Consider the following 24,247-nt stretch of genomic DNA (forward strand, 5'->3'; position numbering starts at 1 on the left):
TTCGACCCTAAACACGTAATTTTCCTAGCGAAATAGATACCCTTTTTTCATTATTTTTGTGTTTTTGTCTCACCTGCATAGCAGAGTGAGACTATAGGCGCCGCTTTTCCGACGGCGGCGGCGGCGTCAACATCAAATCTTAACCTAAGGTTAAGTTTTTGAAATGACATCATAACTTAGAAAGTATATGGACCTAGTTCATGAAACTTGGCCATAAGGTTAATCAAGTATTACTGAACATCCTATTAGAGTTTCATGTCACATGATCAAGGTCAAAGGTCATTATTTTAGGGTCAATGAACTTAGACCATGTTGGAGGAATCAACATCAAAATCTTAACCTGAGGTTAAGTTTTTGAAATGTCATCATAACTTAGAAAATATATGGACCTAGTTCATGAAACTTTGACATTAGGTTAATCAAGTATCACTGAACATCCTGCCTGAGTTTCACGTCACATGACCAAGGTCAAAGGTCATTTAGGGTCAATGAACTTTGGCCGAATTGGGAGTATCTGTTGAATTCCCATCATAACTTTGAAAGTTTATGGATCTGATTCATGAAACTTGGACATAATAGTAATCAAGCATCACTGCACATTTTGTGCAAGTTTCAGGTCTCATGATTAAGGTCAAAGGTCATTTAGGGTCAATGAACTTTGGCCGAATCGGGGGTATCTGTTGAATTACCATCATAACTTTGAAAGTTTATTGGTCTAGTTCGTTAAACTTGGACATTAGAGTAATCAAGTATCACTGAACATTCTGTGCGCATTTCAGGTCACATGACCAAGGTCAAAGGTCAATGAACTTTGGCCGAATTGGGTGTATCTGTTGAATTACCATCATAACTTTGAAAGTTTATGGATCTGATTCATGAAACTTGTACATAAGAGTAATCAAGTATCACTGAACATCCTGTGTGAGTTTCAGGTCACATGATCAAGGTCAAAGGTCATGTAAGGTCAATGAACTTTGGCCATGTTGGGGTTTTTTTTGTTGAATAACCATCATATCTCTAAGTTTATTGGTCTTATTCATAAAAAGTGGACAAAAGAGTAACCATGTATCACTGAACATCTTGTGCGAGTTAAAGTAGTTTTCAAAGTCAGCACTGCTGCTATATTGAACCGTGTGATGCAGGTGAGACGGCCAGAGGCATTCCACTTGTTGACACCCTTATCACGTTACGTACGTAACGTGCCCAATTGTGAAAAAGACATCCTTTTTACGTGTTTTTTTGGTCGCGCATGGTATCCACTCGTCAGTGTAAGTGGCCCCCCAGGGGTGCTATACCATCCCGAGTTAGTTCAATCTCTAGATATTTGCCCGATCGGCCCTCTTCGGGATTAATCTTGAGATTCAAGAAACCTTGTCTCCACCATCGCAAGAAGAGTGATTCCTGCTTGACCAAGGCATCGAATCTTTATGGTCTGACGCCGTGAATAAATAATCCCACGTGTGTCTGCACTTGCGAATTAGCGGAATAATTTGTAAAATATTTTGCAAATAATCCCATGTTGACTTGGGATTGCAATCTTGAGTTTAATCCAGCAAACTAGTGCGATAATTGCTTCTCCGTTACAAATAATCTCAAGATTGTTCAGATCTGGATAATTTGCCGGATCAGAAATGCGTTCTAATTTGAAAACTTGGGCTCATGCAGACGGCCCTATTGATCTGAACGCAGGGTTATGTGCACCAGTATATAAGATGCTATTGTTGGACTGAGTCTACCATTGCGAATTTTCAGTGAAATGGTACCCTAAGGGACATTAATGAAGGGATGGTTTGTTAAACCTTTTCTTCATTGGAGACGAGGAAGACAGTTAGCAATAAACAGACTGCCCTGAGGTCATAGTTCATATTAAATTGTGATAGAAAGAATGAGAGAAAGAGCCAAATGGGTTCAATACCACAATCTCATAATGGGGGGGGGGGTCGATCATTTCAATATACTTGGTCTTTCCTATGGAATAAAGTTCCACAAGATATCAGTAATATTTCTTCTTGTAGCACCTTTGAAATTCAGACTCAGACAAGCTTTCAAGTAAATATACTGTAGCTGCTGTGGATTCGCTGCATAGTAGTAGCGTGATGATGCCCAAGTATAAATGCAGAAGACAGATATTTACGAAGGAGGAAGAAGAAGCCAGGCAACTCTGCAGAAGGCGGGAAACCAGGCTTGTAGGAGGAAAGAGAAAGAGAATAGATAATGCACTGACCTGTTTCTTTTATGTCTTTCTCCATCATTCATTTATGATTGCATGTTGGGTTTCATTTGTAATATCCACGTAAGTCATTGGAAGAACATCTTAAGAAAAATGATTGATCCAACATACACCACTCCCTTTTGTAATGAATTGGAAAATAAAAATTGAAAAATGAAAATAGATAAAGATGGGGAAAATCAAGTGAAAGAAACAGAAACATTGCATTTATAGGTAGATTTATTACCTTTTTGGTTTTTATTATAAAGTGAGATGCCAGTCGGTGTTTTCATCATGTTTTGCCTCGTTGAAATTTATTGTACACACGTTTTTCCACATTAATCTATGTACAAACCTATATGTTAACAGTTACAGTTCACTTGCATAGTGTACATGTACTTCCTTGTGTGTTTTTTTTAATACTACCACGTACTTTAAAAGCTGTAATGACACTATGACAGTGAGCAATTTACAAATAGATGAAATCTCTGATCAAAGTGATTTCATGCTTCAGGGCGCGACAAACCCGCTTGCCCGCTTGCCCGGGGCAAGTGAAAATGACGTGCGGGCAAGCACTTCTCAAAGTCAATTGCCCGATCGGGCAAGTGGTTGTTGCGTCTTCTTTTCTGTACCGTACCTCGTTTTTCCATAAATCATCAAAAATCCACACTCAAAATCATGAATAAGCCTTAAAAAATAGCGAGTAGCGCAGTTTCAAATTCCGAAATTGCGTTATTTTTTCTGTACCACGTATTTCCATACACATGGTACCAGGTATGAAAAAAATCAACGCAATGGCCGGAAAACAGATGAATGTAGTATAGGGGTCCATTATGACTACCACCATGTGCAATTTCTAATGCACATTTTCCCCCTTCCGATATCACAATTCTGTGATAAAATAATTAGAATTACACAGGAAATAAATCACAGAGTCTAGTAACCTCGCATTGGTGAGTTGTCATTCGGCTTTGCTTTTCAAAACGGCCTATTAACATCCAAAATAACTTGCCGTATTTGTTAATTATAACTTAAAATTCATTTGTTTTCCTTTTTGAGGGGATGAGGTAAATATCAGACAATAAATCATCAAACAAAGCTCCATCTATTTTACAAGGCCGGCGGGAGGCTCACACACGTGCGCATACTAGCTAGCCAGTCTGAGCTCTGTCTCTCTGCCAGAGCTCTGGGGGACAATTCGCTCAGTAAAGGCCTCAGATATGGTGATTTTCTGTTTCAGACAGAGTTTACATTTCGGGTATATTATTCAAAACTTCCAATAAAGTTTGATGATTTCTTCATTGTCATGTATATTTAAGTTATTAATGAATACATTCTCACCGAATTTAGACTCCCCCATAGAGAAATGCAATTTTCGTAGAAGTCTGCGTTTTCAAATAACTTCAGGAAAAGTTAGGGTATGTGGGCCTTTATTACATGGCCGAGTACAGTTTATTGTACTGGAATAGGCGAGGTAGAAATTAGATATTGAATTCATTTATATCAAAGTTCAACTCACAGTCACACCCACACAAACACATGCACACACACACACACACCCAAGATTCTAAGCATAGTGAAAAAATTACTTAAAAATCATACAATATTAAACAATGTTAGTAATAATTCATTAATAAGTGAACAGGTATTCCTCAAAATAGAAAAAAAAAGTAGCATGTGAAAACATGTAGATAAAAATTATTGACCGAGTGCAACATCATAAAATGATGAAGAAAAGACTTGATGGTTTCCAACTAATTAAGAGCTGAACAATAAAGAGCTGAACGTTCACTGGCTTTCTTTATAGTTTCCAATTACGGTAAATGAAAGTAATTCTAAGGAAATATGGTAAGCAGGTAGCCATTTCGTGGATTTAAAGATGCAAAATATGAAATATTAGCAACTTTTATTGAAGGGTTTTTTAAAACCTTAAATGCCCATAAAATATCGATTTTTTTTCTCCAAAATAAACGTTAAGACTCAGGCCTACGTTGCTGAAAATATCCTTTTCAATGTGTGTTCTTTTATACTGGACATGATTCTCAATTGTTATTTTGTATACCTTAATAAAAATAAGAGTAGTGCCGTCATAATGAAAAAAATTATTTAAAAAATTGGGCAAGCAGTTTTTTCTATCGGGCAAGCAAATTTTTTCATCACTTGCCCAACAGGGCAAGTGACGAAAAAATTTTTTGTAGAGGCCTGTGCATCTTTGGTCACATTTGCCAATATAGGAAATCAATGATTGATACAGCACATATCTGTCATATTCAGTTTGAATTGAATCCGTAGATTAGCCGATCACTTAAATATAGAATAATCAGCTCAAACTGGATGAGTTTGATTATAGCGAAGGAGCCTTTAGTGAAAGGCTGATTCAGACACATGTTCACATGTAGTTGCTGCCCAATTTCAAAGAGCCACTCAACATGCGTATCCTCACAACATTCTGGTTGCTTGACATCATCATTAACAATGCAAATAGGGTCTACATGTACACTGTATTCCAGTTAATTCCCTGCTGGAATCAAATGAAAGACTACATTGTCCCATGGTTATTCACATTCTGGAACACTGAAACCATGAAAAAAATTACACAGGGGCCGAGGGCGATTTTGCCCTTGAAACGATCAAAAGAGCCCCAGAAAATTAAAAGAAGCCCCCCCCCCAAATTCTCCATTTCACCATTATGTTTGAAGCTTATCCAATGTTTTGCAGATGTAGGCAATCAGTTGTGAAAACTAGACCCAGAAAAGAAAGAAAAAAAAATTTGCTTGCTGTGAAATCATCTTCACACTACTGATTTGAACAATTTATTTTTAGGTGGTTTCAGACCGCCTCGAAGTTCGTCACAACTTCCAGGTATTCTCTGATCGGGAAATTTACCCCGATCAGAAAATACGAGGTATTTTGGTAATGTGAAAGCAAACTACTCGTAAAGTACCCGCTAAATCGTAGGTACTTGGCGAAATTACGAGAACTTTCGCGGGGATTTTTCCAAGGTCGCAGGTATTTTGGCGATGTGAAAGCAAATTACGGGAACTTTTAGCCCAGCGTGTCGTTGGGCGCGGCGCCGTGGGTGGCTGCTGGGCTAGTGATTTTGAATCTCGCGCCTTGCCTGCTTATCAGACCATACTGCGCATGCTCGTAACTTCAGGAACTTACCCCGAAGGGTATGTTTCAGGGCGGTGTGAATGCAGAAATAATTAATGGGTATTTTTCAGCCTATAAAAGTTCTCGTAATTTAACGGGGATTCTTGTGATCGAGGCGGTTTGAAACCACCTATTGTGAATTATTGCATCACATATTCCCCTGTGTGAACATACAGAACACACAGTGATAACACTGTGACCACAGTCACCACACTGTGTTATACATGTACATCATGCAGGGTTGTCCTCAGAATCCAAAAGGCTGCATTCAGATTCTGATAGTCTGCTGGCACAGACCCACTTGAAAGTGCTACCAACAAGTTTGCCTTCACACAAGACTAGTGCAACTGAAATGTGCTTGATACCTTCTGTACACAAGTCATTGGCAGGGACTGTAGGCTGGATACAGACTGCTTTTCTTATAAAGATTAGTGAAGGGTTGGGATAGGCTTGTGGAGCATTGTGGCCCAGTGGATCATTCTTCTGACTTTGAAACAGAGGGTTGTTGGTTTGAATCCCAGCTATGGCGTAATTTCCTTTGGCAAGGAATTTATCCACATTGTGCTGCACTCAACCCAGATGGGGTGAATGGGTACCTGGCAGGATTGATTTTTTGAATGCACTGAGTGCATAGAGGCAGCTCAAGCTAAAGCCGTGGTAATGAAAATAATAATGCGCCTCGGACTAGAATTTTTCTAGATAGATGGCGCTATATAAATGCCTATTATTATTATAGGCTTGAAGCAAACTAGCATTTAGCATGCTTCTCTGAATATCTATCCATGCATGGTTAGTCTCCTCCCAGTCACTCTGTGTGACACGGAATGTAGCCTTTATGATCTGAATGCTTTGTCAGATAGTTACTTGGATATAGTGTCATTCCATTAAAAAAAAACGCAAGAAGATCCATGTACATGGAGTGCTTTGGAATCAAGTTTTCAGAACACAGATATTGTGGGAAAGGATTTCGTGCAAATTTTGAGTGAAAACAAAACACTAATATGGTAGACATCTTATGTACAGACAACAGATGCAGTAGAGCAATTAAATGCCTTCCATCCAGACAGACAAACAAGATGCAAGATGTATTTTTTATCTCGCATCAAGACCATCAAGGCTAATAGGAGGAGGCTACAACAGCTGAATCCAAACTGGAAATGTCATTTAATGTCTGCCATGAGAAGACACTTTCTAATTGATTTATATTAATATGACAATTGTACACGTGCAGTAGACCTTTTGAAGCAATTTACGGTTTGGTTCATTTTCTTCTTAATTTTTAAGTAGTTACATGTACAGAAGTATTGTGAAAGTATGGATATTTGTATTCTAAAAAATTATTGAAAAAATAAAATGTTGAAAGAAAGTGGAAAGATTTTCAGAGGAAGATTGGATTATAAGAAATGATTATTATGGGAATCTCATTCACTTATGGATTTTTTAGTTTCAGGCCTGATTATATACATGATGTTTGGATGAAAATAAAGCTGTTCCTCCCAAAGCCAATTGAACAAACCTCTAAAAATATTTTTGAGTTTCATATCCTATCCTTGCATCACATTAAACAGTTTTCTATTGCTAGGTACATTCCCTGGTACATGTATGTGTGAATATACATGTAGTACATGCAGGTCTACATGTACATCATAGCAATTAATATATAGCATATACAGATGAGTCATAAACAAAGAACGCATCTGAACTACTGGTTGTCATGTTCTGGCTGGTGTGTCGTCTGGGTACTGTGAACTAGACTTTTTGTTCAGACTTCAAGATATCTATTTGTAAATACATGTATAGTTGTTGATGCTATTGCAGTGCAGTTGCAGTACATTGTAGGTCTAGAGCTGCCAGGTCTTACATATTTATTCGAGATCTTGTTTCATGAGGCATCTTGTCAGTATTTTTACCGACTTATTTGCTCCGAGCCAATCAAATGCAAGGATTTCAGTAGCTTATAACAGTTGCCAGTGAAAACCACTATTTGATTCATGACAGACTCACCAAATGTGCCTTTGAAGTACTACATGTATGTCATGTTTAAAATACGAGCAGTTTACTTTCCTTTCCAGGAAATATGTTCCAGTCTTATAGCCAGGCATTTACTTAAAAGTTTAACATACAAACTGTAGATGAGCCATGTAGTCTAGTTCAGATTCCAAGCAGCATGTGCTCTTTCATATACAGCACATTCATTTGTAAATCTTGATAGACATGTACATGTAAAGCCCATGATATTGCTATTCATTTTTTAAAGTTAGGCTCAAAGCATTCAATAATACATGTACAGGAAGTGATGCAGTAGAACAATGATCAGTGTTAGATTCCAAGTCTACAGGCCCATATTTTTTTACCAATGTAATACACATACATGTACATGCAGATATCCATACTGTATAAATTCTCATGTTTAGGAATTAATTAGGATTGTTTTAAGTTACATAAATGTACATGGAGCAAAATATTTGTACATGTACAGCTATGTTTACATAACTCATTGGATCATCAATATTGTTGCTGTTCAAAGTCCATGTAGATGGGAAAAAATTGTGTACACTTGTGACATGCAATGTCAACAGTCGGACATCTTTTAAACCCGTACTGTAAAATATGGGCAAGAATGAATTTATTTTATTTTCAAGGAGATATGGTGTCATATTTGAAATTATTTTTTTTTCATATAAAGAAAGTAGTCGAGGCGAGATAGACTTAACAGATTTCATAGAAACTACATGACATGTGATGGTACATGTACATGGAGATAATACTTTCTATATTTCAGGGCCTTTTTTTTAAGGTGCATTGGAGTAATTGCTTAATTTTTTTTTTTTTTTCATTTCAAGGGCTACTTTTTGCGCAGTGAGCAATGCTGTAATCTCATTATTCTGCCATATTTGTTTATGGCAAGTCCTGGGGCTACTCTAGAAAAGGTGGTTGCCCCAGAGCATTTCATTTTTGGAATTTTAGGGGCCATTTGGACTATCATGGGGGCAAAATTGCCAGTTGCCCTCATGTTTTTCCTACATGTACACTCTGTACACTATGAACCTGAGTTGATTTGTTTGAGAAGAATAACAGCAGTGTTTTATCTATTTTTGAAAACATTACACATGGACACAGGAAGGAAATTAACAAAACCAAGTGACACAGAAACCTTTCTACAAAGTTCAGGTGTACTGATGGCTAGAAATGTAACATTTTAAAGGGGGAAGTACATCCTGACAAAAAGTCTATTGTAAAAATATCAGAAAAATAATAAAAAAAGATTGGTGAAGGTTTGAGGAAAATCCATTAAAGATTCAAAAAGTTATTAGAATTTTAAGTTTTTGGTTTGTGAACTCATAAAAGTAGGTTCCCCATCCATTAATGTTTTGAAATATAAAATGCATAAATTTCATTTTTTTATTGGTTTGTTATGACTTTTTTTTCTTTATAGGAGCAGGAGTAAAATTATTTTTATGAATGAAATATACTGAAGGTACAATAAAACCATTTTGAATTTTCTGAGAAAATCTCATTACCATACGACATGTACATGTAGGAAAGCTGCTCGCATATATGATGTCACAAATCAATTAATTAAAATACATGCCTTCATGATAAATTTGTGAAGCAAATTCTGCTTACGGTGTTGTCAGTGGGGTTCACAAATGTTTCACTTTCATTTTAAAAGGTTGTCTAATGTTTTTTTTTTGCAACAATAACGAGCCCCTTTGTGATAAAAAAGGCCCCTCTTCTCACCTATTTTGGCCAACTAGGAGTGGAGTCCTGTGTGGTACCTCCGCTCAAAGACTGTTACTTGCAGCGTGCGTGATCGATGGTGCATCTTATGTTACCCTTTCAATGTTATTAGAATTACCATATTGCAATTCCAATCAGATTAGTTTCTATCTGCCTCTGTGCATGACATATTCACAGGGGTACATTAGTAGATCGGGCCATCAGATCACCAGAGGAGCGTTTCATGAAACATCTTGTCATTGGTTTTCACTGACAGATTTGCTCTGAGCCAATCAGATGCAATGATTTCAGTAGCTTGTAACAAATATTCAGTCAACATCACTGACTTTTTGTTTCATGAAATGCTCCCCAAGGGCTCTGCAGCCTGCATTGCCAGTTTTCATTAGCCACAATTGAAAAAAAAATAACGATGCACAAATTGGGTTTTTAAATTAAATTTTAATTGTGTTAAAATGGTGTCATGTTTGCATTTATAGAGATATCACTCGATGCTATTTCCATAATCAAACCAGCATTTGATGACTGGCTGGCTAGTTTGTAGAAACATAGAATAGGATAACATGTAGGCCTACATGTACAAGAGGATAAGCTATTTAGCTTGAGCTGATTTCCCAAGTTGGAGAGGAATGTGCGTTAATATAGTTTGCGATTGAGCTTATTTTGGCTAGTGGAAATGCACCCCTCGGCCCTCGTGAGGTTTGAAACACACAAGGCCTTGTGTCACAGAGTCCATTATTAATGAAATAGATACAGTACATGAGTGTAACCAAAGTTGTTTGTATGAATCCAGTATACTTGATGAATTATGTACATTGTATAGAAAACAGTTGTACATGTGTGTCCAAGATCTACCTGTATGTGTCTACCCAATGAGGCTGTATACTAACAATCAATGTAAATTGAGTAGGCCTGCATGTATTCATTTTTTTACTTGCACACATTTTTTCATAAACCTGAATAATAATACTATTTGCACCAATTGAAATATTTTTGCTATTCACTACCCTCTCCCCCCAGTGTAAAGTTGAGTATTTTGGAGTTATCTTTGACTATGATTTTATTTTTATGAAATATCAAGGCAATATATTTTTATGTAAAAAATTGAATGTCTGCTTTTTTTCTTGTTTATTTATAGTGACTGGACATTTGGCAGAAATACAGATTGCTTATGTGTGCCAACAGACATTGACTGGATTAGCTTATATGCATACACTTGGAAAGATGCACAGAGACATTAAGGTATGTTATGTAATAGAAAGAATTTAGCACTCTATACTTTACTAATTGTAATGGAAGACAACAATATGCTTTTCACACTCCACTTTTTTTCCTTAACCCTGGGATATTGGTGGGGCTAAGGGGGGGGGGGGGGGGTCTTAGCCCCACCAATTTCCTGGGGTTAAGCTTAGCCCACTTCGTTTTCACACTATGTTTTAGCAAAGTGGGCTAGCATGGTAAATAGTACAGTACTATCTGGCCCTGCAAAAAAGCAGGGTTAGCCGGCTTATTGTGCTAGCACCACAGTTGCGGTGCTAAGAGATGCAGTGTGAAAAGGAAACAGGGCTAAGGAAAGTGGGGCTAAGCATTAGCCAATCACAGAAGTTGAATTGCTCATTAATCACGCTCTGTATGGTAAATCATCAATATTCATGAGCTAGGGGATAGTCCGGGACTAAGGCATTAACCCTTGATGAGCAGATAGTATGGGGTTAAGGAAATGCAGCGTGAAAAGCATACAAGATACCCAGTTCTGGGCCCTTTTCATAAGGAGTTACAAATTTTGGTAACTCAGTCATAATGGCAACTTTCAAAGTAACAGGGCTCAGCAGCCAATTGCAAGTAAGATTTTTATGGTAAATGTAGTTGCAATGGCAAATTAACCACACATGTAGTTTATTAAAGAGACCTGAAGATGAGGCATTTTTTTTTTCACAAAGAACAACCCCAAATAAAACAGCATACATAGGTAGCGCTATCAGTAACCAGTTGTGATCAGTAATGTGTCATTCAGACATTATCACCTCTTGCAAGAGGTAGCGTGTATTAAAAGAGCATTCAGACTTGCTATCATCACCACAGGTGAATGATTGACGGTGCAAACAGTAACTATTGTTATCACCAGTTGCGATAGGTAGCACATATTATGACTTAAATACGCCAAAGGAGCATGCAGACGTTTTGCTATCATTACCACTGGTGATTGATACTAGATAGCACTGTAATAGCAAGTGGCGATGTAATTGCTGGAAAAGGATGAAGGTTTTTCCATGATGCACTCTAGGATTAAAACATACATTGCATTTTTACAAGGATAATCAAGGAAACACTCGATATTCCATACGATATGTCTATTAAACTGCGCCCGGCAACATTTACATGGTTACTGTGACATCTGCCATGTTAAGTCCACTAAAGGGCAGATTCCAGTTGCAGATAAACCCTGCTTAATTACCCAGCAGTGAATTGAGTAGTCAGGGATTAACTGTGCATGGTATTTTTAATAACGGTCATCAGGAGAAATATGGAAAATGCATTATGAGAATGAGTATATGGACATACATGTATACCTTGCCTCAAGATTTGAGTATGTTTTGACATTATTTATTTTTTTTACAAAGACCATGTACATGTAGATGTACATGTTGGGTGTTAGTCTGTACCTGTACATGTAAACTTGTAAGATATATGTGTCTACTTTATGATTGTAAATGTTGTAAAGGTGACTTCAAATTTCATTTGGAGAAAATTTTTTAGTTTATGTTTTGTATACAATTTGATTTCAATGGAAAAGATGGAGCTGAAGGAGGGAGGTGGGAGGGAGCCCCTGTAAGTTTCATCCCAGAGTTCTCTCCTACGATGGACATACGTGTACTTTTGTACAATACAGCTTTGGCATCATAATGATCGACAGATCGAAAGATCTTTAATAATAAATCAACTGGATGGATTTATATCCAGACGGTTCGTGACTTGAATGAAGATGAATGTAATGACTTCTTGATAAAATGGGTGTGGCTGCAGTATTGATGTATTGAATGAAATGACATTTCTGCTCTATAATGCAGTGCAAGTTTACATGTATAAGGGGGAAAATCATAGTTGTTACAGGGAAAAAAATCTTCAAAATTATACTTTCTATTTTAAGCAATGAACAACCAAACAGTTATATTACCATTATTATATGTATTATTTAATAGTAAGGTGTGCAGTATGTACATGTACACAGACAGGTTTATGCAGGGACATTTTCAGGATTTTCCAAAAAAAAGGGGGGGGGGCATATTTTTGCGATGGAAATTTGACAAGCAAAAAAATGTCCTAACTTTCTGAAGGGGGGGGGGCACACTTGGGTAAAAGCTCTATATTTACATTACATATTTGTATGGGGGGGGGGGGATGGGCTGATTGTGCCCCCTTGGATCTGCCAGTGGGTTCATGTGTAGGCCTATAGATTACAAAATTATATTGAACTGCCCATCTGTATAGACAAGTAGGTCAATTGACGCCAGTTCTGTAGATTTCAGAGCATGAGTCATTTACATGAAGGTTAAAGTATGCCTCCATGGTTAAAGTGCATCTGCATCAGGGGAGCAATAGCCAAGGGTTTTTTTTTTACTATTTGTAAGATGCTACTGAAATCTCTGTTACTGATTGGCTTAGAGCAAATTGTTGGTGGAAATCACTGTTTGTTTCATGAAAAGCTCCCCAGGTAGACGAAAATGCAGGTCTATGCAACTAGACCTGTGTGTGCATTTTTCAGTGCAGAGATGAAATATGTTCTACACTGTAGGATCTGATTTCTTTTTTATGTTCAGAAATTCTTTGAAAGACATCATCTTTCAATTAAATCGGGAATCAATTACATGTATCATTGTTTATAGATGCATATCGCTTACTTTAGTGCACTTGATTAGATTTGGGGTGTTACTGTGTACATACCTGTTCATACATGTAGGTTTTTTCCCGGCAATACAATTAATTTCTTTATCGTTATTTTATAACAAAGATTAGGTAAATACTACAAACTTTGTTCATGTTCTGGTAGTATTGCATAGAATGAATTTTGTATAATATAGACCAGTTACACGAAATATATACTGGTAGTTTCTTGTCTAATGTAGGTATAATTTCATACATGTATATGTAAAAAAAAAGGGAATTATATTCTTTACATTTTTTTCTACATTGCTGTCATTTGAAGTATGATTTGAAACCCAAGAGATGAAACCTCAAAATATTTTTTTTTCTACATTGCTGTCATTTGAAGTATAATTTGAAACCCAAGTGATAAAACCTCAAAATAAATGATTTTTTTTCTACATTGCTGTCAATTAAAATATAATTTGAAACCCAAGCGATGAAGCCTCAAAATAAAGGAAAAAATTATATGATGATGATGATGAATTAAACATGTAGGTCAAGGCCACATCTAATAGACCATATGTTTAGGATGTACCAATAATTTGTGATAGCTTAACATTAGAACTACACTCTTCTAACTATGGTGATGGTAATTTTTTATACCTGATTGCTACAGCATGAATGCTTGTAAGCAAGCAACCAGAGCTTCAGGTCCTCTCCAAGGGATCTGGTAATGAGGATTAATGCCTTACCAAAGGGCACCAGTGGACCAAGTGGGGATCGAACCTGGGTCACTTGAATCTGAAGCCCTGCTCTACCGACTGAGCTATCGCATATTTCAATCAGTTTATTTAGTCGAGTAATGCAAAATTCAAGTAGTATAATTGTTTCACAATTGATTTTCAAATGTTTATTTTTACTAGAAAATGAAAAAAAAAGAGATTCCAACAAATTTTAAGCCAGAGAGGGACAATTTGTCTGTCTCTCTATTACATAGCTCTACATAGCAGTTATTCAATTTTCTTTCACTTTATTCACAAGGTGTGATTGAGGAGGTTGAGGGAAGCGACTTCGGTCGGCCTGTGAATTCCTATGGCCTCTCTTCCTCAAACGATCAGTGTCTGCTTCGATCTTTCCCTTGCTGTGACCCCTTGGCTGCCACCCCTCTACATTATCTTCCCGCTGCAAACCTCTCCTGTAACTTTCACTCCCATTTCCTACACCCACTCACTTACATCCGACACTTGCATAGAAAATTAATGCTAAGTAAAACTTTAGAGCTTTGCAACATACAGGGGGAGGAAAGGGGATGGGGAGTGGGGAGACAAGAATTTGAGGTTTTATCATTAGCTCTATGCATCCTTATATAATTCATGGCCTCTTTTTCCTTTATTAACTCTCATGTCTGATGTTTCCTTTGCCCTTGTTTGAACCTTGTCTGCCCTCCTCTAGTTTTACCATCACACAAACCACTGCTGTAATTTTCACCCCTATTTCCTGCACCCACTCACTTAACATCACAAAGTTCTCCATCGTGAGTTAATATTTTTTATTAAGAGAAAATGAAGTTTTGGCTGGATTCATAATTTTTTTTTCGAAAGGGAGGAAGCGAAGTGACTGAGTGCACTTGGTGAATTTTGTGAAAATTTACATTAAAAAAATTTAAGTTTAAATTTAAGGGGGCAACTGTCCCTGTGTATGGTCCTCTCCCCGAACCGAAATTCAAACAAGTATAGCAAATATGTTACAGCATTGGAAGGGAACAGAGCCCACCCCCAAAAAAGAACTCCCCAACATAACAGCAAATAACAAAACAAAACACACAAAACAAACGAAATACCCAAAATGATTTACATTGTACTGTATGTACAACTACATGTAGACTGTAATTTTACTGTTCTCCACACTTTAGTATTTTGTTGATCATTCATGGGGTGTTCATGTTCACTTCCATTTTTTTATATACTTGTAGGCCTATGTTTTCTATTGTATTGTAATATTATGAGATTGTTGATTATAAAGGTAAAAATAAAAATCCCCATGAGAAGTTGAAAAGGAGTCATGTATCTGGATTGTGATAAAAAAAAAAGCCCATTATTACTAGTTTTGGTTTTGCATTGCACTTCACATTGTATACTATTGTCTCGGGGTAAAAGAGGAAGTGTTTATGATGTGATATTGAAAGAGGCTGTTCAAATAAGTAATTTGATATGCACAGACATTCCAATTGTGCATGTAATTGTAAAAAAAAAGTTAATCAGTGCAGGAAATTTCTAAATAGAAATAACCTCGCTTTAAACGTGTAGGTTGTATTGATACAATTTTTCCCCCTTATCATTGACAATAGATTTGTTGTACATAAGTACATAATGTAGAGATATTATATGCATGTGAGTTTGACTGATAGGTATGTTCCAGTGCATGTACACTTACATGGTAGCAATGTTCAAGTACATGTACATGTATAGGCTAATCCTTTTCTGAAAAATCTTTTTTGTTGACTTGAAGTAATGTTTAAAGGACAAGTCCACCCCAACAAAAACTTGATTTGAATAAGGAGAGAAAAATCCAACACGAATAACACTGAAAATTTCATCAAAATCGGATGTAAAATGAGAAAGTTATGACATTTCAAAGTTTCGCCTATTTTTAACAAAACAGTTATTTGAACGAGCCAGTTGCATCCAAATGAGAGTCGATGATGTCACTCACTCCCTATTTCTTTTGTTTTTTATTGTTTGAAATATGAAATATTTTTATTTTCTCCTCATTGTAATGTGAAATGAAGTTTCATTCCTCCCTGAACACGTGGAATTCCATTATTTTAACATTTTGTGCTTCAGGCTAGGAGGTCCTAATCATCAAATTCTTAATATTGAAATATTGTATAATTGAAACAATAAAAAACAAAAGAAATAGTGAGTGAGTGACATCATCGACTCTCTCATTTGGCTCGTTCATATAACTATTTTGTTAAAAATAAGCAAAACTTTGAAATGTCATAACTTTCATATTTTACATCCGATTTTGATGAAATTTTCGGCATTGTGCTTGTCTGATTTTTCTCTATTGATTCAAATCAACATTTTTCTGAGGTGGACTTGACCTTTAAGGGATTAATATTTTGATGTGAAAGCAATTGGGGCAGGCTAAGAGGTTTTGGGGGTTTGATTTGGGCTGGCCTAACTTTTTTTTGGAGGGGGGAGGGGAGAAGGGCATGTAGAGTTTTATATTGTTTTAGATGGGGGGGGGGGATGTTTCACAAAGATTAAAGTGTGAGTAAATGTTCAATTTAAAATCCCAGTTACAAGTAGATGTAAAGTAGATGATCAGGGGACGCACGCCATTAATGAGACGATGCAAATTATGTAAATTTCGTGCATGGTGGTGCTTAAAGGGGAAGTTCACCCTGAAGAAAACTTTGTTGTAAAAATAGCAGAAAAAATAGTAAAAATTATTGGTGAAGGTTTGAGGAAAATCCGTTAAAGAATAAGAAAGTTATTGGAGTTCAAAGTTTTGGATTTGTGACGTCATAAACGAGCAGCTGCTTCATGTGTTATGTAATATAAAATGCATGAATTTCAAATTTTTCTGGTTCCTGATGACTTAATTATGTTTTCTATTCATGATCGGGTGTGAAATGATTTGTCTATTGATATACAATAGGTACAGTGAAAACTATTTTTAATTTTCTGAGAAAATGACATTTCATTGCTTTTTACCATTTGCTATGTACATGTAGGAATGCTGCTCGCATATGACGTCACAAATCAAATAATTGAAATTCTAATCACTTTTTAATTATTTGATGAATTTTTCTCAAACTTTCGTCAATATTTTTTATTATTTTTTCTGCTATTTTTACAATAAACTTTTTGTCAGGGTGAACTTCCCCTTTAAAGATAAATTCCAGTCCTGGTAATGATCTCAAAATGACTTTTTACAGAATCTAATATAATGACCACCCAAGTGTCTGTTTGTATGAATAAAAAATATGCACCAAAGGATTCTGGAAGAAATTATGTAATTGCTGACAAATGAGCGTGGATTTGGTCACTTCCGTCGGGTCTGTATTCCAGCAATAATAATACACTGTCCCACGTGTGCCTATCTGTGTTGGTGATCTTCAGTGTGGACATTTTTCAGCGTAGATTTCACGATTTCACAAAGTTCAGTTTATGTAACTGTACCAGATCTAGATCCTTGATGATATACTGACAATAAAGCCTGGTTTTACAGACTTTCTCATGAAATCGATGTTTACTGCAACTACTGGCATTTCTCTTTTAGCTTGAATTAAGTTGCACTCAATTAACTCTTTGTGAAACACCAAAAAAACTTAAATCTGGACACTACGTGCCTTTGCCCCCATTACGGATGCATGTTGCTTGGATATGATTTTATTGATACCCTTTGATTTGTATGAATGGGGATGAGTGTCACCTTCAAAATTATAGAGTGTATTAGGGGGTCAAGGGCTGCTTCCTGTTAATTGTTTTCTGTATTACATAATAACCTTCAGTGGAATAGGCCTGGGGGTGTGTCTTTGTAGTTCAACAAGGATGTGCAGTCTGACACTCATATCATAGAGCTATTATGTTAATAGCTCCATGCTCATATTCTGTCAATGTCTGTTTACAAATTCATGTAAAGAATACAACAACATCTAGTAAAATGACCTTATCTTACTACATGTAAAGTGTAATATTTTCGTTGTCGTGCCTTTATAATTGTAATTGTATAATTGTAATAAGAGAATTATTTTGGATGGAAAGAAATGTTCTTATAAATGATAGTGTAGGACCTACATGTACTGTAATTGTAAACCATCAAAAATTAAATGATCATAATATTTTCAAGTAGTACATGTACATATACGTAGTACTGTACTATTGTACATGTAGGCCTGAATGAAAATTATCTTTTTTTTACCTCTTTCAAATGGTTATCGTGTTGCCAAAGATGTGAGTTTCAGTAGTACATCTGACAGTGTCACCATTGATACAGAGGTATTTCATGCAATTGCATACATGTACATGTACTGTACTATGTTCTCTCAAGGAGATTTAAACCTCCTTGGTTCTCTATTGGCAAAGTGTATGGGACAGGTAAACCTATGAGGTCTGGAAGGTTTTACATTTACAATCATGTCATGAAGGAATTTGTTTTAAGGGAGTGACTAAGAATGACATCAACCCTCATACAGTTCAAGGGTAAATTTCTCTTCTTTTAGAATCACCAGCCAGGCATTGTAGAAAAGGGGAGCAGGCAGGGCAGTTGATGCACCAGAGGAAATACATAGGACCTGAAATACAAATTCTAAAGGCCAAGTTCACCCTAACAACAATTTAGTTTGAATGAGTAAAGAAAAATTAAAGAGGCACCACACTGCAAATTTCATCAAAATCCGATAAGAAATTTGTAACTTGTATTTTATTTCAAAGTTTTGCTTAACTCCATTAAATAATTTTGTTCACTACAAATGAAAGAACTATTGGTATCCCACATTCTTTTTTTTTTAATTTTCATTATTTTTCTCTTTTGATGTGGAAACATTGTTTAAATATTCATTAACATAAAGTATTTTTATTTTCATTACGATTTAACACATTGTCAAATCTACAAAACAAGAGATTTCGATTTTCATCCATATCAACTTTTTTATTTCCAGGGGGTGGGGGAGGTGGTATTGACATTGAAGTGCCCTTATTCTTATTTGTTTGACGATGTTCTTTTGGAAATAAAATGTATGAATTTTAGAAACAAAACAATCTTTGGGGCAGAATCACACAAGGTCCTTATGGAGACTTCGTACACGTGATTTATGCATTTATCACGGTTGTTGGGCGACATGCTTTCTATCATTGATTCACATTCAACGTCTCTCCACGCTGTCTTCCAATCTCAAAATGAGAGGTTGTCATGGGCAGTCTCCAGTGAACTGTCATCTAATGTTATTACACTGTCTGACTCAGACATAGTCATGCAAAAGAACTTACATAATAGATGCCATCCATTTAGCTCTGTGATGCGGTTGGATAGGTCATCGTCAAGACACAAGCAAATTGATTTCTCTCTGAACGAGATGATGTCATTTTGCAGCGAGTAGACCTACTTATTAATTTGTTTCAGTGGGCAGGAATGTGCCAATTCTGTAGTTGGTGTGATTTATGAATAAAGTTATTCATATACATGTAAAGTAGACAATTTGGATCAATTTTAATCACAATTGCAATAATATTTCAATAGTGACAATGAGTATGTACATTTGCAATGCAAAAATATACTCAATATCATTAAGAAAGAAGAATACAATAGGTCTTTTATAATACATGACTAAGGTTTCTAATCCAAGGGTACTTTTTAGCAGTGGAATTTTATTCATGTGAAAGCTTGCAATTGCTGTTTAGAGCATGAAAACTACTAGTACATGAAGATACAAATAGTTTTCATGGCTTACACATGACAAATATATTTTGATATTATTTTTGTCTGTGGTGGAACCAGTGTCGGATGCATGTGTAATATTGAATTGAGTGCTAGTCAGAATTTTGAGGGGTGAAAGGTTACATGTTCATGTATGTCCAATGGTATTGTGCACTCCTTAAATGTAGATAATTGGATCAAACTGAATTTTGAAAAATCGGTATGTACAATTGAAAATTTTGATCAGAACATTACTAGTGACTTTTTAGTTCGGTGTGTCTTAAAGCATACAGTACTAGAATAGTTGACAGAAAAATGGAGTTCATTTACAGTGACCTGTAAACTGTGCTCTGACTCTGTGAGTGGGAAACTGAAATCTAATTACAAACGGTGTTCAGCCATGCCAGAGTAGACTTGCACTTGGCACATACTGTAAATACCATGCGTTATCACCTTGAATGGATAGGCATGGGGATATTTCTTCCTTTTGAAATCCATGCCAGTTTCTCCCTTCATTAATGTTGTTGACCTACCTGCAATAATAAGGCTACATAAGCTTTTATTTGTTGAAGTAACTAAATTTCATTCAATCGCATTGACCATAGAACAGTTTTTATTATTTGCTTTATTTTGCTTCATTATCTTGATTATTACTGAGCTATATTTTGTGGCAGAGAATAATGAAGGTAAACTGGAGATTCTCTTCCAGTTTGTTACAATAAAATGTCTATGAAAATATACTGGATTGTCTATGGTATGAACAGGAGTGTTCTTAGAGAAGTTAGAAGTTATTGAATGCATTCATGTAAAATAATGTACCAAAATTAGAAATGGTAATTGAAAAAATAAAAGCTATCTGAGTGAATAGGCATTCATGTAAGGATACCACAATGAATGAATTCATCTCAGAGCTCGTTTTGGACAGCTGCATGTGCCTGTACAGTAGTTCTTGTAATTTATCATTTGCATGTAAAATAAATGTAGGCCTACTCAACAAAATTAGAAATTGGAATCAAAAATATGAAAGCTATCTGAGTGAATAAGCATTCATAATGATACCACAATGAATAAATTCATCTCAGAGCTTTGTTTTAGATGGCTGTATGTACATGTATGCCTATACACATTTGCTGTCGACAAAAATCAATGTAAATGTAGAGTAGAGGTCACTGTCTATTGGATCAGGGAGTTAGATCTACTGTACAATCATCTAATTTACTGATATCTATTATGAGTAACCATGTGGTAAACTTAATTTGAAAAAAAAAAATCTTTGCAATCTGAAAGATGTCCTTGGGCTTGCCTAAGATAGCAACATGAAATACATGTACATACAGACTGGATTATCAAGTTTTATGCATACATGTATAATATAAATCATTAATGCATGATAAAATGGTCAGTGAATTTACGTTCAGGTATGAACATTCATATGTCCCAAGGAAATAATCATTGATTGGCTTAAAATACAAATTGCCAACTTTTAAATGTAGTACATTTTTCTTTGTAGTACTTTTCTTGTAAGCGTACGTGTGCTAATGTGTATTTATGCAAATTTCTACTTTGACCTTTGGGTTTTGAGAAAAGGAAGGAAAAGGAGAATATATTCTACACCACAAAGGAAATCACCATCATTATTTCAATTTTGATAATTCCCTCCTTTACATATCCATGCATGACACCCTCGAAAAGAGTGTTGATATAATAATTCTGATGTTTTCATTTCCAGAAATTCTGGCACAGACATCATATCTAAAATGTCTAACGCGGTAATTCTGACATAGACAGAGAGCCAGGACAATAAAATTAATCATATAGCCAGGGCTTTCTTGACAGTCAAAATGTTCATTCATTTTTCTGATTAGCTGGGACAACATTTATCCTTATTTCTACACCATTGTAGCTTCCTCAGAAAGCTCAGGTATAGCTTTAAAACGTAATTTGAGTGCCTGCCAGGGAACATAATCTGCATTCCTAAAATGTGTCAAATGTGTCAAAGCCAAGGCCCCTGTGACCTGACTGTTTAGTTGTGATATGTACTAATTGCATGAACTGAGGCACTAAAACAAAATGTGTATCCTGCAGTTTATGGGCCATCCTAGGCTCACTGCAAGCATATAAAACTTGAAAAGGGATGTTAAAAGTAAGGCATCTCCTGTGTGCTGGGAGATATAATGAGATGATCATTTTAGGAAGGGGCGGTGATGGTGGGGGGGGGGGTGTTGATGAATATAGGGAGGGTAGTATAAATGTTGGGGAAAATTCATTACACTATCCGAGAATCCTCTTTCTTATTATCTGAGAATTTATCTACATAATATAGACCCACATCTTATTTGTTGACCCTTTTCACAATTTGGTACTGGTATGTGCTTTATATGCTCTAGTGTATGATGTGTAGTTTGTTTTGTTTAATTTTTGTGTGGTTGGATGATAATTATTATAATAATGATTTTTGGTGTATGGGGAAGTTCACCCTGACAAAAAGTTTATTGTAAAAATAGAAAAAATATAAGTATTGATGTAGGCTTGAGAATAAAAAAATCCATTGAATAATGAAAAAAGTCATTAGAATTTTAATCATTTGATTTGTGATGTCATAGCAGATTTCCTATATTTTCCTACATATCATCTGGCAAAAATCAATGAAATGTCATTTTCTCAGAAAAGTGAAAATAGTTTTTACTGTACCCTCAGTATATCACTAGATAAATGATATCACACCGTTCCTAAAAGCAAAACAAAAATAAGACATCACAAACCATTCAAAAATTGAAATTTATGCATTTTACATTACATAAACTATGGGGCAGCTGCTTGTTTTTGATGTCGCAAATCCAAAATTTAAAATTCTTATAACTACATGTAGTAATCTTTAATAGATTTTCCTCAAACCTACACCAATATTTTTTTGTTTTTCTGCTATTTTTACAACAAACTCTTCTCCGGGGTGAACTTCCCCTCTAAGCTATTCCAGCAAGTCCTCTTTAACTAGATCTAGACAAATTGATATGAATAGCAAATATATTCAGTTTTCCCTAATAGACCAATGGGATAAGGGGCAAGTTAGGGAGAGGGGAATAAAGTACAAATAAAGAAGATCAATATGATAAATTAATTTTTACATGTATTGAGATCTCTCAGTTGACAATAAAAATCACACAAAGAGTGCTTTCACTTTAGCTGTTACAATGGCGATGATTTTACTTATGAATTTTGAGGCATTATCCTAACCATGGATCTCTGGCAAGAGTCTGAGGGCATGACCCAAATCAAGAGGTTTTTCCAAGAAAGGATCAAACCTGTCTCTGCGCATGCACTCTGAATGCAATCAGAACATACTACATGGTTGTCTCCATGGACATGACCTTTGTAGATCACCTAAAATGTCTCATACTGAAGTCATTAGAAGAACAAATGATTTTTCACATTTCTCTCATCATATTGGATATGTTGCCCTTTCAGACAATCAGTTTTTATTCTGATTGGTTTGGATGATTAAAAAAAATGTACATAGGCCAGCTTAATGTTGAAAAATTCATGATTGCTGCATTGTTCTATTTAACATTTAAATGTGAATTCAATCTTGAGTTCTTTTTAGTTAATGTTTATGTCAAATCTATTTTGAAAATTATGATAAAATGCTTTGATTAAATGCTTTAATTGATTTTAAATATTCAAAGCAAGGGCAATAGGCCTATTGATGATGAGGTCTGTGTGTTTTTTTTTTACAATTTTTTTTATAAGATACCTTACTTTACAACTTTTATAAAGTTGATTAGGAAAAAATAATGTTTAACAATAACAATTTTATTTTATTAACTTGCCTTTTTATGTAGGGTGCTAATATTCTACTGACTGATGATGGAGATGTCAAACTTGGTAAGATATCATCTTATTTCATCCATTTTATAATAATAAAGATGTATTTAAATTCCATGTAGGTTTGCAAACTGGTCCTCTATGCACATTGCTCAGTCATATACCCCTTTCATAAACCCAATTAAAATGAATTAGGCGGCTAATAGCAGCATAATTTGGTCGTAAAATTGGAGGAGGACAAGAGTTATCCGCATTACTCTGATGCTGCTATTATCCGCATAATAGCGGCATCGGGATAAGATTTTGAGTTTATGAACGCATTTCCAAATAATGCGGATAATTGCCATGGTGCGGTCACAAGGTCACCCTTTTCCAACACAACCGCATCGGAGGGGGCGTGTCCAGTTGTCATGGCGATTATCCGCCTTTTTCAGGACAGGCGCTCGTAAAAATAATGCGGCTTATTTTCGGAGTTTATGAACGCAATTTTTATTGAATTATCCGCATTACTCTTAGGCGGCTAATTGGAGGATAGGTTTATGAAAAGGGTATTAGTGTTACTTTGATAAAGCCATGCTTCCATGAAACAGGAAACTATTATTATATAGTATGTTGATTCAACATGAAGTACTGTAGCATAGGCCTATTAGTATTTAACTTTTGCTAAATTGTGTTGATTATAAATGAAAGCATTTTTGTTTAAGGCAATTCCTCTTTATATTTTATTTATTTATTTGGTTTAGAAACATACATCCATGATGCAAAGGTCCAAGGGCCAAAACTGAACATTTTAACAATAATTGCATGATCCTAGGATGGAAATAAGTAATAACAACCAAACACACTTCTGCACATTCAACATAGTACAAATAATACATTCAAGGGCGCCGGAAGCGGGGGGGCAGGGGGGGCACTTGCCCCCCCAAATAAAATTTTGGGGGGGCAAAACGAGATTTTGCCCCCCCCCAACGTGCCCCCCTGAAAAATGATAAATTATTTAAGGACAAAAGTAAATGAAGGCACTTTTCTGCCTGA

At 35.8% G+C, this 24,247-nt stretch overlaps 1 protein-coding gene across 8 annotated transcripts in view; it reads left to right on the plus strand.

The window, feature by feature from the left end:
- LOC121418429 (mitogen-activated protein kinase kinase kinase kinase 5-like) overlaps window positions 1-24,247 on the plus strand; it is a 93,551-nt gene that overhangs the window by 12,768 nt on the left and 56,536 nt on the right. For all 8 annotated transcript variants that reach the window (XM_041612283.1, XM_041612284.1, XM_041612285.1 and 5 more), the window contains exons 4-5: window positions 10,239-10,342; window positions 23,230-23,272. In XM_041612283.1, coding sequence (XP_041468217.1) covers window positions 10,239-10,342; window positions 23,230-23,272 — 147 coding nt within the window. The remainder of the gene's footprint in view (window positions 1-10,238; window positions 10,343-23,229; window positions 23,273-24,247) is intronic.

The sequence above is a fragment of the Lytechinus variegatus genome, chromosome 7, assembly GCF_018143015.1.
Source record: "Lytechinus variegatus isolate NC3 chromosome 7, Lvar_3.0, whole genome shotgun sequence".
In the NCBI taxonomy this organism is placed as follows: Eukaryota; Metazoa; Echinodermata; class Echinoidea; order Temnopleuroida; family Toxopneustidae; genus Lytechinus; species Lytechinus variegatus.